This window comes from Lutjanus erythropterus, chromosome 22, assembly GCF_056507025.1.
Source record: "Lutjanus erythropterus isolate fLutEry1 chromosome 22, fLutEry1.hap2, whole genome shotgun sequence".
In the NCBI taxonomy this organism is placed as follows: Eukaryota; Metazoa; Chordata; class Actinopteri; order Lutjaniformes; family Lutjanidae; genus Lutjanus; species Lutjanus erythropterus.
In genome coordinates this window covers 27637568-27650864 of record NC_139338.1, presented here as the reverse complement: position 1 = coordinate 27650864, position 13297 = coordinate 27637568, and the positions used below count along the sequence as shown (strand labels likewise).

General features: G+C 41.9%; 1 protein-coding gene across 1 annotated transcript in view; it reads right to left on the bottom strand.

Annotated features, from left to right (window-relative positions):
* LOC146307053 (thyrotropin-releasing hormone-degrading ectoenzyme-like) overlaps nucleotides 1-13297 on the bottom strand; it is a 196880-nt gene that overhangs the window by 19447 nt on the left and 164136 nt on the right. Inside the window, exons 11-13 of the mRNA XM_084711463.1 lie at nucleotides 9739-9827; nucleotides 7115-7248; nucleotides 6951-7006 (exon numbers count right to left, since the gene is read on the bottom strand). Of these exons, the coding sequence (XP_084567589.1) occupies nucleotides 6951-7006; nucleotides 7115-7248; nucleotides 9739-9827 (279 nt within the window). The remainder of the gene's footprint in view (nucleotides 1-6950; nucleotides 7007-7114; nucleotides 7249-9738; nucleotides 9828-13297) is intronic.

Below are 13297 nucleotides of genomic sequence, written 5' to 3'. Positions count from 1 at the left end.
TATTCTGATTATTGATCGAAGTGACCGAAGTACGGCTGAGAAATTTCTGATGGAGGCCTCGAGTTGACCTTTACTGACGAGCTGTCAATCAAAGTGACGGACAGACGAGGTGAAGGAATTAATGTTCTCGGGCTGAGAGGGGGTTTTGATTGTTTTTTAATTTACAGAGTCAGAGACACTCTAAGAAATAAGGGTTCCAGAAAGGTTCCTCCTGTAGGGCTGAGGTTCTACCGAGAACCATTTTTTAGAAGGTTCTTTGTGAGACTGAAGGGTCCATTAAGAACCCTTTTCATCCAAAGAACCGTTCGAAAGAAAGAGTTCTTCAAGGATTGTTGAGATCCTTAATAAACTTGTGGGTGGAGCCATTGAAGCATAGTAAGGTTCTCCCTGTGGCTCATAGTGGGGAACCTTTCACAAATGGTTCTAATATTAGCCTTTATGTTGGGTTCTAGGTCCAATTCTCTGAAAGATTTCTAAGTGGAACCTTTCTAAAATGATCTACCAGGCACCAAAAAGTGTTCTCTTATGGGGACAAGCTGAAGAACACTTTATGGTTCTAGTTAGCACCTTTATTGCTCAGAGTGCAGACAGGTTGAGAGAGTGAGCTGGACCTTAATCTGTTTAAGATAAGACTCTCTAAGTCTTTGAGCAGCCGAGGAAACTCTAAATTCCAGACCTTCGTATTTCCATAATCTGCCTCATATCCGACTCCACCAACCTCCACACGCTCATCTCCATTCCCATCATGCACCTGGCCTCGGAGAAATTACCATAATCCACCCTGCTCACAGAGACTTCCTGTTTACACCGCTCCGAACGAGTGATGGGGACCAAACACGAAGGCACGGGGGGGGTTCGGGGGTTGCAGTGGTCACCGTGGCAACAGCATCCAGCTATCAATCTGTTTCCCTGTTTATTTGGACCTCAGTGTTTTCCATTCCTCGACATCCACTGTCACGCCACGCTTCATACTGGCTTTAGTTTGAGTCGTCGTCGTCGTGGCAATGACAAACAACAAAATAACAGAAAGCGTGTTCCTTTTGTCTACTTGTTGTTCTGTGAAGGTCTTTTTCTGCTTTCTTTTAAAAAATCCTGAGAGGCAACAATTTTCAGATGCATCTGAAAAGTCCGGCGATCTATAATGAATACCATCTGTCTCTCTCCATTGTCCACTGCCTAAAAAACGTTTATCTGTTCCAGCTCCTGAACGCCATCATTAAGAATCTCACAAGCCCTGAGAACACTCGAACTCGAACTTTTAAAACACTCTTTTTTGAAAAGCTTCAAATTGTGAGAAGTGCTAAAGTTTGAATTCCTGAAATAAAACCCTGAAAAAGCACCTCTATCTCTACTTCTAATATTTTTTGAACCTTTAAAGGAATATCTTTGAGGAAATATTCTTATTTCTGAGAGTTAGAAAAGCAGGATTGAAGACCTTATCATGCCTGTACAGAAAATATAAAGCTACCAGTTAGCTTAGCATTAGGTTCACAACTGAATTTATCAGCAAGTTAACCAATTAATGGTCCACCATCACGTCACAGGTGCATGTCGGGGCTTTAGGAGACTTTGATGAGCAGTATGGAGGATCTTCTGTTCTGGTCACTGGAGATTCCTAGACTGAAAAACTAAACCGGACCTTCAATCAGCACGAGGGTGATGTCATTGAATGACATGATTTATTTTGAAATTATTAATTACAACTGTGTCTTTTTAAAAGCTGGGGTGGGACATGTCCCCTCCGTCCCGGATCTGCGCTCAAGCAGTGAAGCCCTCCTCATTCCTGCCCTCATAAACCCTCTTACTTAGCGATTGTTCACCTCTGAACTTCGTCACAGCTGCAGTCTCAGAACAGAGCTGCTGCAGCTCTGGAGACGCTAACCGAGCTTGAAACTGTTGTTCTGTTCACACAGAAGCAGGAAGGTGCAGAGTTTATAGATTTTCAATTTTCCCTCTCATTTACAGTCTGTGTGTGTATGTGCTCGCGTGTACGTGTGTGTCTCTCTCTCGCAGACTTAACGAGCTCATTAACTCGTTAACTTCGTTAAGGGCCAGTTAATTGTTTGTCCATTAGCCATTAGCAAGGCTCAGTGGAGAGCTAACGAGGGACTGCTGCGGTCACACACACACATAAATACACACGCGTGCACACACACACAGGCGACATCCATCACTGTTTAAGTGCACACTCACAGAGACACAGTCATTTATTACTGCTAAACTAGCTTCACACACACACACACACACACACACACACACACAGTCCCGCCGCCACCAATCAGCATTAAGCGCTGTGTGAATTGCTCAGGCTTCAGCCAATCGAACTGTGAGCAGAGGAAGAATCGGCATCACTCAAATGAATTCGGAGATTAAAGATCTCTCAGAGTGGAATCGATGATTGGTAATCAGAGAAAAATGCTGAAACAACATCTGGGCGTTTTGTCACTTTTGTGTCGGCGAGCAGCTTTTTTCCCCGCTTGAAGTCTTTGTGCTAAAACGAGGCTAAACACACCCAGGACCTCTCTCTGTACCGAACAAACACACCAAACTGTTCTCGAGCTTTTCATCCGACAACAACAAGAACAAGTGAGCGCTGACAGCTGATTTGTTTGTCCCAGATATGGCTGTCACGAGCTGCATCGTCTTAGTTTGATCCATAATTTCTACCAACAATATGAACATATTGTACACTCAAAAAACATAGAAATGCAATACTTTAGTTTTTGCTCGCATTTTTCATGAGTTGAAACCAAAAAACAACAAATCCAGCCCCCTGACCAGACCGCAAGCAAGAGACAATCATGTGCACAATTATGTGCATCATAACATGGTAGTTGAGTTTACAAAATTATCAGCTGAGAAAAAATAAATGCACACTCAGTTCAAGAGAAAAGGAAAAAAAAATCAAATTACAATGAAAAAAAGACCATGAATACTTCTTTGTTGCATTTGGAGCAGCAACTAATGATTATTAAAATATTCAGACCCCTGAACCTGAAGCGGAGAATTTAAATGTTTTTTTTTTCCTCTTGAAAAAAAAAATTACTCAAACCCACCGACTGATTTTCAAATTATTTAGATCAAATTAGTTAGATCAGCTCGCTCTCCTGTCACTTCACCCGCAGAAACCTGATGTGGGAACCTCGTGAACTTCTTCTGCAGTGTTTATTCATGAACAAACTGTACATTTACTGCCACTAGACAACTTCCCAGACACCTGTCTGCTCTGAGCGCAGCCAACGTCACAATAAAAACCTCTCACTCTAAAAATTGTGATGCACGCTGCAATGTTTTGAGGTGTTTTATTAAATGAAATTTTGGGAGTAAGTTAAACGACTATAACAAATCTTGTCTTCTTTTCAGTACCTGCGACAGAATGAAAAAATAAAAGTGAAAAAATATAGTAAACAATAAAACATTGAGTCGCTTCATTGAGACATACACGTGTGAAGTTTGAACAAAGGACTGCTATGATTGGTACAAGTCTTTGGATGCGAAGATTGTTGGTCAAATTTGTGGAAAAATTGCAGCGATTGCACAAAACTGCAAGGTCGTACAAAATTATGGGGCATTTCTGGAGGCACTTGCCCCAATGCAATGGTTGTGAGTATAATTTAATTAGCGCATTAAATCAGGACAGTCAGCAGAACTCACAGCAGTTAGCAGTTGGTAGAAAGTCCAACGATAACAACTTTAAAATAAAATCTCTCTGAACTACTATGAGGAGTACGAAACCCCCCAAAGATCACCACATCAGCAACAAAACCACCACCACGTTGTTTCTTCTAATGTGGTGTGGTGATGTTCGGCGTTACCATGGTGACAGATGAAGGCTGAAGTAAGAGCGTCTTCTCCTGTCAGCGTGAATATTAATGGATCTGTACTTGTGTTTCTTTTTCTGTACGGATGGAAACCTCCTGCTGAGTGCCTAACTCATCAGCACACACACGCTCAAACACACACACACACACACACACACACACACACACACACTGGAGCAGAGGACGGCGGCGCAGTCTCTAGCTGTTGCTCATTCAACATGACAGTAGACAGATGGCTGAGGGAGAGCGCGGTACAGGAAGAAGAAAGGGAGAGGGGGGTAGATTGAGCTATAGGGTCGGTGTCAGAGTCGATTTTGGTTACAGTGCTCAAAAAGCTCCGGGCTGAACACATCACGATGAAGAACGACACACTCCTCCACCTCCCTCTCCGAGGCTGCAGCCTCGCTGATCGCTCATTCATCACAGAGTTTCCGTCTGGCTCTCAGGTTGTTTTTGAGTTTCTTTTCACACAACGCTCTTACGCAGGCAGTCTGCTCTGAATGCAGCAGCATGGACGGTCATCTCGCAGAGCCAGATGTGCTTCTGTCGCTTTGGGACGCCACAGTGTAATCCAGGCTCCTTATAGCTTTAGCGTCTTGCTTAAAGGAATACTTCTGTTTTCCTGAGGTGGGGTTGTATGAGGTACTGAGCAGTAAGCAGTGTATCACCTACAGCAGGTGGCGGCTGGGAGTTAGGAGAAGCAGAGAGTGACACCATCATGGAAGACAAGCGAAGAACTGCTTCAAACCAACTTCAGACTGGATCTTCATGATGCTAAACCATCTTTATCTCTTAAATGTTTTTTTTTCCATCGAACGGCATGTCCACAGTGTGGTGTTGAACTTTAATGTTTCACCATGAAACAGGAAGTTGCTTTAACTCAAATATACATTTTCCAATCTGCCTCAAACTTCACATTTGAAGTCCTGGTCTGAAAGCATCTACATGCCAATACTGAGTCATAGTCATAGCACCACCTACTGGCAACAGGAAATGACGTCAGGAAAATCTTACAACCTTGACGATGTTATACTGTAAAGCTTGCAACTTTCTGGCATCAAATGTCAGTGTTACGCCATGAAACAGGAAGTTGTTGTATCACAACCCCAGACTGTTGCATCTTTTCCAAGTTTCCCAGCCTGGAAACATGTCCGGGCCAGAGTCGTGTTGATGTACCTCTGGCAACGAGACTCACGGCTGCATCTCCCCTGACACGTTCAGGGTGCAAGGGCACGTTCAATGCTGCTTGCAGCTTTAATTGCAGCCTGATTTCGATTTAGCTCATCTGCCTGCTTAAGCAATACTGTAGGAGTGAATGCAACAGCATGATTTGTATCTGCAAGTTTCCAAATGGCAAGCACACTGAGCCTTTTTTCGACTAAATAGCTCCATTAACTACAGAACCAGAGGAGTGAGACTCCGAGACAAAACTAGGAGCTAAATGTCCCTTTTACAACTCGCGTCTCGCGTCATTGAGACTCAGAACTTTTAATACTGGGTAAATCAGACTGATGACGCATTAGAAAACCAATGGTGACATTTGAATCGCCGTCGTCACACATGAGAAATCAACAACAGAGTCATCCTGTTGTATTTACTGCCGTGTGACTCCGACGTGTGAATAGATGTGACGAATGAATGAAACAGAGAGAAGCAGAGGAGGAGAAGAGATTGAAAACTCCAAAGCATCGGATGATGATCTGCTGAGTGTTTGATGGTTATTTATTTCTGCTTCAGAACGTGACCGACATGAAACTCTCTCATTTACTCATTCCCTCAGCTCATTCACACACTCCGACTCTTTTCACTCCTTTTAAAGCTTGTTGGAAATCTCACAATTTAACTGGTTAAGCGTCAGTAAACATTACAAGAAATGTCCGTCATTCTAATGTTTATAGGAGTGGCACCCAGGGGCCTTATTTATGAATGAAGGCGCGCACAAGTTGTAGCTTTCAACTCTATCCAGCCTTCACGGATCCACCTATACGGATTTCCTGACTTTTCTGACTTTATTTTCCAAAATCACAACCAGAGGCAGTTTTATTCTCTAAAACAGATGTGAAAATGACTTTAATCTCCTTAAAGAGAACCAGAATGAGTTTTACTCTAAAATGAATGCTGTGTGAGCTGTATTCCTGAAAAAGTGATAGAAAGAAAGCTTTATTTTCTGAGTTCTGTCCTCAAAAAACAGACCCAGAATTCCCTTTTCTCCTCTAAAACTGAAGCAAAACCAACTTTATTCCTCAAGACAAAGTTCCAGGCAAAGTTCATTAAAGTTTTCTGCAAAGCTACTGAAGTGTAAAGCTTGTTTCCCCCTATAATTGCTGTTCTTACTGGAGGTTGCATTTCAAACATCTTTAAACTGAAAATGGTGAATAAATAAATGGTGTTAATGGACAAAATATGAGAATAAAATACAGGTTAGTAACTCCCTTTGGCAGCTGCAGCGGCATATTTGCTACATGTGTTGGAGATTGTGCAAAAAAAAAAAAAAAAAAAAAGGGAAAAGACTCAGGATAACCCTCTGCTGCAAGTCAACAGTGTTAATCCTCGAGCGACCGAGTTGCACTTATCTAGTGGTTGCGGATGTGTAGGAATCAGCCGCTGGCAAAGCTCCATCCCGGCGTCTTGGGTGTGAATGTAAATGTGTGTACGGAAATCCATAGGTCTTAGCTGAACTTGCATACACTCTATAAACCTCAGCTGACTCTGCCAGACTACATGTACAGCAGCACAAAACCACCTCCTCCATGAGACTCGGCTGAACGGATGACGACAACCCTGAAATATATCCGCCCGTTGAACAAATTCAGTCCATCAAAAGAGACATATCTGAAGGAGGCAGACACATCATCACTCCTGTTCAACAAAGAGGCGCTCCTTATTGCGAGGCAATTAAAGACAAACAGAAACAGACAGAGACAATGGATCAGCCTGGCTGCACTCTCCCTCTGTGTGTCCAGGTGTCTCACGGGCTGAGTGACAGATGAGCCTCTCAGAAAGACAGACAGAGATCTTTTGTCCACCACTTTCCTCTGTTAGAACGAACTGTCCATTCCACTGTGTGCGGCCAGCCATCAGTCTTTGAAAAGGCAATTTTAAACCAAATCTATTTTCTGAAAGACCCACCTGGCCAGGTTGAAGGCATCATCGATAAGTCCTGCCCTGTTTCCGACGGAGATGATCTGGGAGACAGAAAGAAAGGCACAGAGTGAGACAGACGGACGGACAGACAGACAGAGGAAATCAAAGACAGAGTTAAACAGGACGAGAGAAAAGCCAGACAGACGTACTTGAGGGTTGACGTGGAGCTGCTGAATCAGCAGTTTCCAGTTCTGGAGGTCATAGTTCACTCTGAAGTAGCCTGTCTGGTTGATGTTGCCTAGCAACCAGGTCTTGTCATCCATCCGACCAATCCTGTGGGTCTCTGAGACAAAATGGAAAAATAAGTCAACAGTTACTCCCTGATAAAATAAAACACCACAGGCAGTAAAACCAAATTTAATTGATACTTTACAAAAAGTGTTTTTGAACTTTACATGTACAAATCTGCCATCATACAACGATCATGAATTGTCCAATAATCACACTTGTGGACTCGAGTCAGACTTGAATCACAAATTTGATGACTTCAGATTTGACCTGATAAATTCAAAAACAACGTGCTGCTTGACGTGGACGTTCACGTCGATGACTCGTGACTTAACCTGGACTTTTGACTTGAAAATACTTGACACCTTCCCCAAACAAAACCAGGAATCCAGGATTAAGGTTATTTGTCCTCATTCCCTGAATCGGGTAAAATTATCGCTATTCATTTTAAGAAAGTCGACGCTTAATTCACCAGATCCACTTTGTTTAGAACCAATCTGACAACATCCAATCAAGTTGCAGGACTGAACCATGAAGAACTAACATTACGTGACTGAGCTCCAGTTGAAAAAAATTATACCAGCAGAACATTAAACATCAGTACTCTTTCCACCGCTGCATATGACTCGCAAAACAATAACTTGGTCCCTCCTCTGCCAGTGACATGAATTATTTGCAAGTTGATAACAGAATAACTTACAAAGAAAATTAAACTGCACTCTATGATGCATTTATTTCTCCTTGGTATAAATACTAAACAGAACATGTGCTACATTTACCAAACTAAATGCAGCAGAGACATTAAAAACTGGAAAGAACTAAATATAAACTCCATGATCCACACCACCTTTTACACCGTCACACTGAAAGCAAAGATTGTGTTGATTATAGTGGCATCACAGCCTCTCACAGAAAAACAAGAACATCCTCCGAGGCTGTAAAATTAGGTTGTAAGCTTTAGTGGAACAGCTTTGGGGATCTTTCAGACTTTGTCTAACAACCAGGTGAGGAAAACAAGGAAAATAGCCGCTGACCCAAGTCTGGCCCACTTCCTCACTTCCCTCCCTGCAGTTGAAATTAAACTGTCTTAAAGTTTTGAACTCGGAGACTGTCTCCTTTCACCGAGCGCTCTGCGGGCAGGAGGAGTCACACCAGAACCCAGTCCAACACCCGTCAACAGCTGTTAATAAACACAATCAGAGCGAGCTTGGTTCCTCAGAAACAGAACCATAATTGGCTGTATCCTCCAAATTCTGAAGCAAAACGAGCTTTATTTTCCAAAAAACACAACCAGAAAGAGTTTTATTCTCTAAAACAGAAAAAAAGGTCATTTATGTTCCATAAAAAAAAACAGAATTAGTTTTTATTCTCCAAAATTGAACCAGTTTATACTTCGATTGCAACAGAGAACCTCTGGTAGAGATAATAACCACACACACTACACTCAGGGTTCCAAAAGGGTTCTTCTTGACAGGCTTGGTGGGTTTTTAATTTATCCTTTGGGATAAAAAAAAAAGGTACATGGAGTAGAGGCTCCACAGAGAACCCTTCTATAGTGGAATGATTCCACGCAGAACCCCCTCTTGAGGTTCTATGTAGACAAGTACCCCAGCAGGGGGATCTACCAAGACTCCTTTTATATTCCAAGGTTTTTTTTTTTATCAAGAACCCAACTAAGGGGTTCTACCAAGATCATATTATATACAGTGCTTTCATCCAGAATCCACCCTGGTGGTTCTACCAGGAACCTCTTTATATTCCAATGTTTTAATTTAATCTCTTCATTACTCTCTCTTTAACAAAAAAAAAAACAAGCCAGAATTATCGTCTTTGAAACCAGAGCTGAAATTAGTTTTATTTTCCAGAAACCAAAGAACAGCCAGCTTTATTCATCAAAAATCGCAATCTAGGATTTTCTTTTTCTTCCAAAAACTTAAGAAAAAAGAGCTTTACTCTCCAAAAAACAGGGGCAGAATAAATATTTCCTAAAAACTAATGCAAACAAAGAAACTGTATTGTCTAAAAACCATAGGAGACCTAGCTTTATTTTCAAAAAACAGCACAAAAGAGAGATTTATTCTCCGGGAGACAGAGACAGAATAGGCTCTATTCCTAAAAAAAACTGAACCAGAATGAGTTTTTTCTCCATACAAAGGAAAAAAGACAGAAAGAGCTTTATTTTGAAAGAAAAAACAGAATAAACCTTCATAAACAGATACAGATGCTCTCAAAAACAAGAAGAGAATGAGGTTTATTCCCACTGCTGACAGAACACTGAGCAGAGCTTTTTTTTTCTATCAAAGGAATATACCTGTGAGTCTGCATTTTTTAGTCCATTAAGCACAAATCACATATCTGGAGATAATGAGATAATTAATTCATGATCATAAGACATTTTGCTCTGTTAACACAACAAAATAATCCCAAGATAACGCCTAGTTATCTCAAGTGTAACGAGACAATTAAAAAGAACTTTTAGGGCGATGTTCAATAAATGAGTATTTCATGGTGTGAGCACTGGAAGCAGACAGGCTTTATAGCGTACCTGTCTTGTTGTTGATCCAGATGAGGCTCTCTGAACCAACAGAGGATGCATTTCCCACAGCGATCGTCAATGGCACCTGCCACTGTAAGCTGCAGAGAGGGGAGAGTGATGTCAGTAATGGTCTTTGGGACTGGATTGAGTTTTATTGCCTCGGTTATCAGATAGAGAGACATTAGAGGGAGAGAGTGATGGTCAGCGATGATCATTCAACATCAGTCAGCTGGAAATGGAGCGAGAGACACCGGCTCGGTTAGAAGAGAGCGAGGGAGGAGCAGAAAGCGAGAGTGTAATAGCTGCGGCAGCCGGCGAGCATCAGTCAGCTGGAAGTGGCTGAGGGTTATTGTCTCTCTCAGAGAGGCAGGGAGGTTAAATGTGCTGTCCAGTGAAAACTGCGTGGAGTGATTTTTTCTTTTTTTTACATTTTCAGATGAGCTGAAAAATACTCTACAGCTGGCGTGAACTCCCCAAACGATCCAGACTCGTGAAGCAGTTTAAAAAACGACTGATTATCCCCAAATTGCATCACCGCCGAGCTCAAACAGTTCCTGAGAAGTTGATTTTAAGGAGATAAGTGGTTTTTTTGAAGAGCAGCACAATAGACAGAATGATGTGGGAGTATCTCAGCACTGCAGGGAAAAAAAAAAAAGATTTCTACCCAACGAAACTGAGAGCAACTGGACCTGAACACAAAAACAGACCCATAAAAATTAGATGAGTTGGTTTAGAGCCCATCTAATTGATGTTTTATGGTCCAAGTGTTGAATAGAACCTATTTGCTAATGATGTTAGAAGTTTGGAGTTCTCCTATTAGCAGAATCATATGATCATTTAATTTTCAGGAGTTGTAAAACACATCCCCGGTCTTTCTGTTTTCCACTGAAGTTTCAAAATTACGTCTACGTTTTAAAATCCTTTGATTACAACAGAGAACCTCGGGAAGAGATAATAACTACACTCCAAAAGGGTTCTTCCTAAAGCGGTGAGGTTCTATCCAGAATCATTTGCTTCTGAAAAACCCTTTGATGAAGAAAGAGTTCATCAAGGGTTTTTTTTATAAGACTGAAGGTTCCATCCAAAAAACTTTGGACTGAGTTCCTCAGTTTTATCTAGAACTGTGTGGGTTCTAGATAAAACCTTTGGATTATTAAAGGGTTTTTGGTAGAACTCCCTGGGTGGGTTTTAGATTAAATGTTTGGAATATTAAAAAAAAAGTTCTCAGTAGAACCCCCCTTGACAGACCCTTTTATATTGCAATGGTTTCATCAAGAAAGGGTTCTTAATAGGTCCCCTAGTTTTAGAAAGAACCCTCGACCATCAACCCTTTAGGAAGAACCCTTTAGGAACCCTTATCTTTAAGAGCGTACGGCAGCGGATGCAGCAGCTGCTCATCCACAATGAATGTGTTCATTCACAGTAACGCTGTTCATGTTACGTGTCATGTTATGACAGCGTTCACAGCTAAATACACAATTACGCACTTATGTGCAAAAGAGGGAAGACAAGAACGTCTACAAGAACGTAAACAAACATTTATGTTCATACAGGCGGTGTCTGTTCCATCAAAGAACATCAGGCTCAGAACATGCATCCTGTTTGGACAGTGTTAATGTGAGCGTACTGCGAGAACAAACTTCCCCTCAAACATTCATATGGACATAAAACAGGACAGGAATACTTTGCTGACTGACTATTGTTGCATTCACATCCATCCATCTTTTATCCAGGGATCTTATCGCAGGCTAAGCGAGGTCTCCCAGACTTCCCCCTCCCCAACAATGTTTTCCACCTCCTCCTGGGGGATCCCGAGGTCTCTCCAAGCCAGATGAGATATATTACCTCCTCCCAGCATGTTCTGAAACACGTATCTCCTACCAGCCGGACGTGCCCAGAAAGTCTCCGAGAGAAGGAACCCCGGACGAATCCTGATCACCGCCTTAACCGGCTCCTTTCGATGCGAAGGAGCAGCTGCTCTACTCTGAGCTCCCTCAGGACGTCTGAGCTCCTACACCCCGTCTTTGAGGCTGAGCCCAGCCGCCCCACAGAGGAATCTCATTCTGGACGCGGCTGCATTCTTTCAGTCGGTACCCAAAGCTCATGACAACAGATGAGAGGGTTGGAACCGAGATCGACCGGTGAGCTCCCTCTTCATTAGAACAGTTCAGAACAAAGCCTGCATCACTACATTCATCACTCCAATTTACCCTCGCTCATGAACACGACCCTGAGATACTTGTCTTTAATAAGCTGGGTAAATATTGCCCTTAAAGAAAGCTCTGCCCTCTTAATGAACCTCTCCCACCCACGACTTTGATGTGAACAAACTGCCCTCAGGTGACGCTGTGTAAACAGATTTTTTTTAACTATTTGAGACGTTGAGCTCGTTTGCATCGACCCGTCCACTGTTATTACAACACTCTGTAAAAACTAATCAGATAAAACCTTTGCATTTTGATGCCAGTCAGCAACCAGGGGCGACACTACTAATAATAAAAATAATGATTATAATACAGCCCAAACGAAATATGTGATAAATAAAGCCGACCCAAACCCGTCGGGTTCGGGCACAGATGTCAAGCTTATTTAAGTTTGGTGCGCCTGCTGTGTTGCGATCAAAATGTGTGACTTTTCAAAGCTGGACCGGTGACGTTCCTCTGTCAGTCATCGTATCAAACCCGCCCCTTATTAAACAAACAGCACTGACTGTGGCGAAGAGATCGAAGACGGGTGGAAAACTGACTGAACCGGATGACGGCCAGACATCTGCAACATGAACTCAAACTTCTGTGTTCCAAGTATTTTAGTGGTGACTGCAACCAACTCCCCTCACGCTCCCCTTCCAAGCTTGTAGCTGAAACTACAGTGGCTGTGAGACAGGTGAGATCACACTCTGGACCTTTAAAATGCTGATTACCATGAATGTATAAATCATAATAATAAAATAATATAAAATATTGAAAGTGACCTGTGTTGCCTAATAAATAAGTACATTTATATTTGATAATGGCGTGCATTTTGCTGATAATTTAACTGTTTCAAAGCAGAACGTTACCTTGCAATGTAGTGTTTTATATTGAGCCTGTCTACTTTAATGTAAACGCACAATATGTCTGCCTCTAGGCGTCTCTTTCACATCAAAAATAACAAAATACATAATATGACAATCTTATGAGTTAGTGTGCAATCATGGGATCTTTGTTAAACAGCCAGTTTTACCTTGAAAAGACTCTGAACCATTGACATAAATAAAAATATCTGGATCACCCCCTGGTGGCTGGCTGCAGTATAGGTAATTAAACCCCGCCCCCTCTATGTTAGCAGACATGGGCCAAACTAAAACAAATCAAACTACACGTCAAACAAATGTTTCCCAATGATGGTTTCTGTCATTTTGGGTAGTTCTCATCATGCTGATGTTTATATTTCTGATCAGTTTGGTGTTAATTAGTTATCTGATGCTGTATGTGTCGTTCATCTTTATCAGTGGTTTGAACATTGAAGCATTTGGGACAATTTAAATGCAAGACTCGACAAAATATATAACATAAGTCTAGTGTTTTTT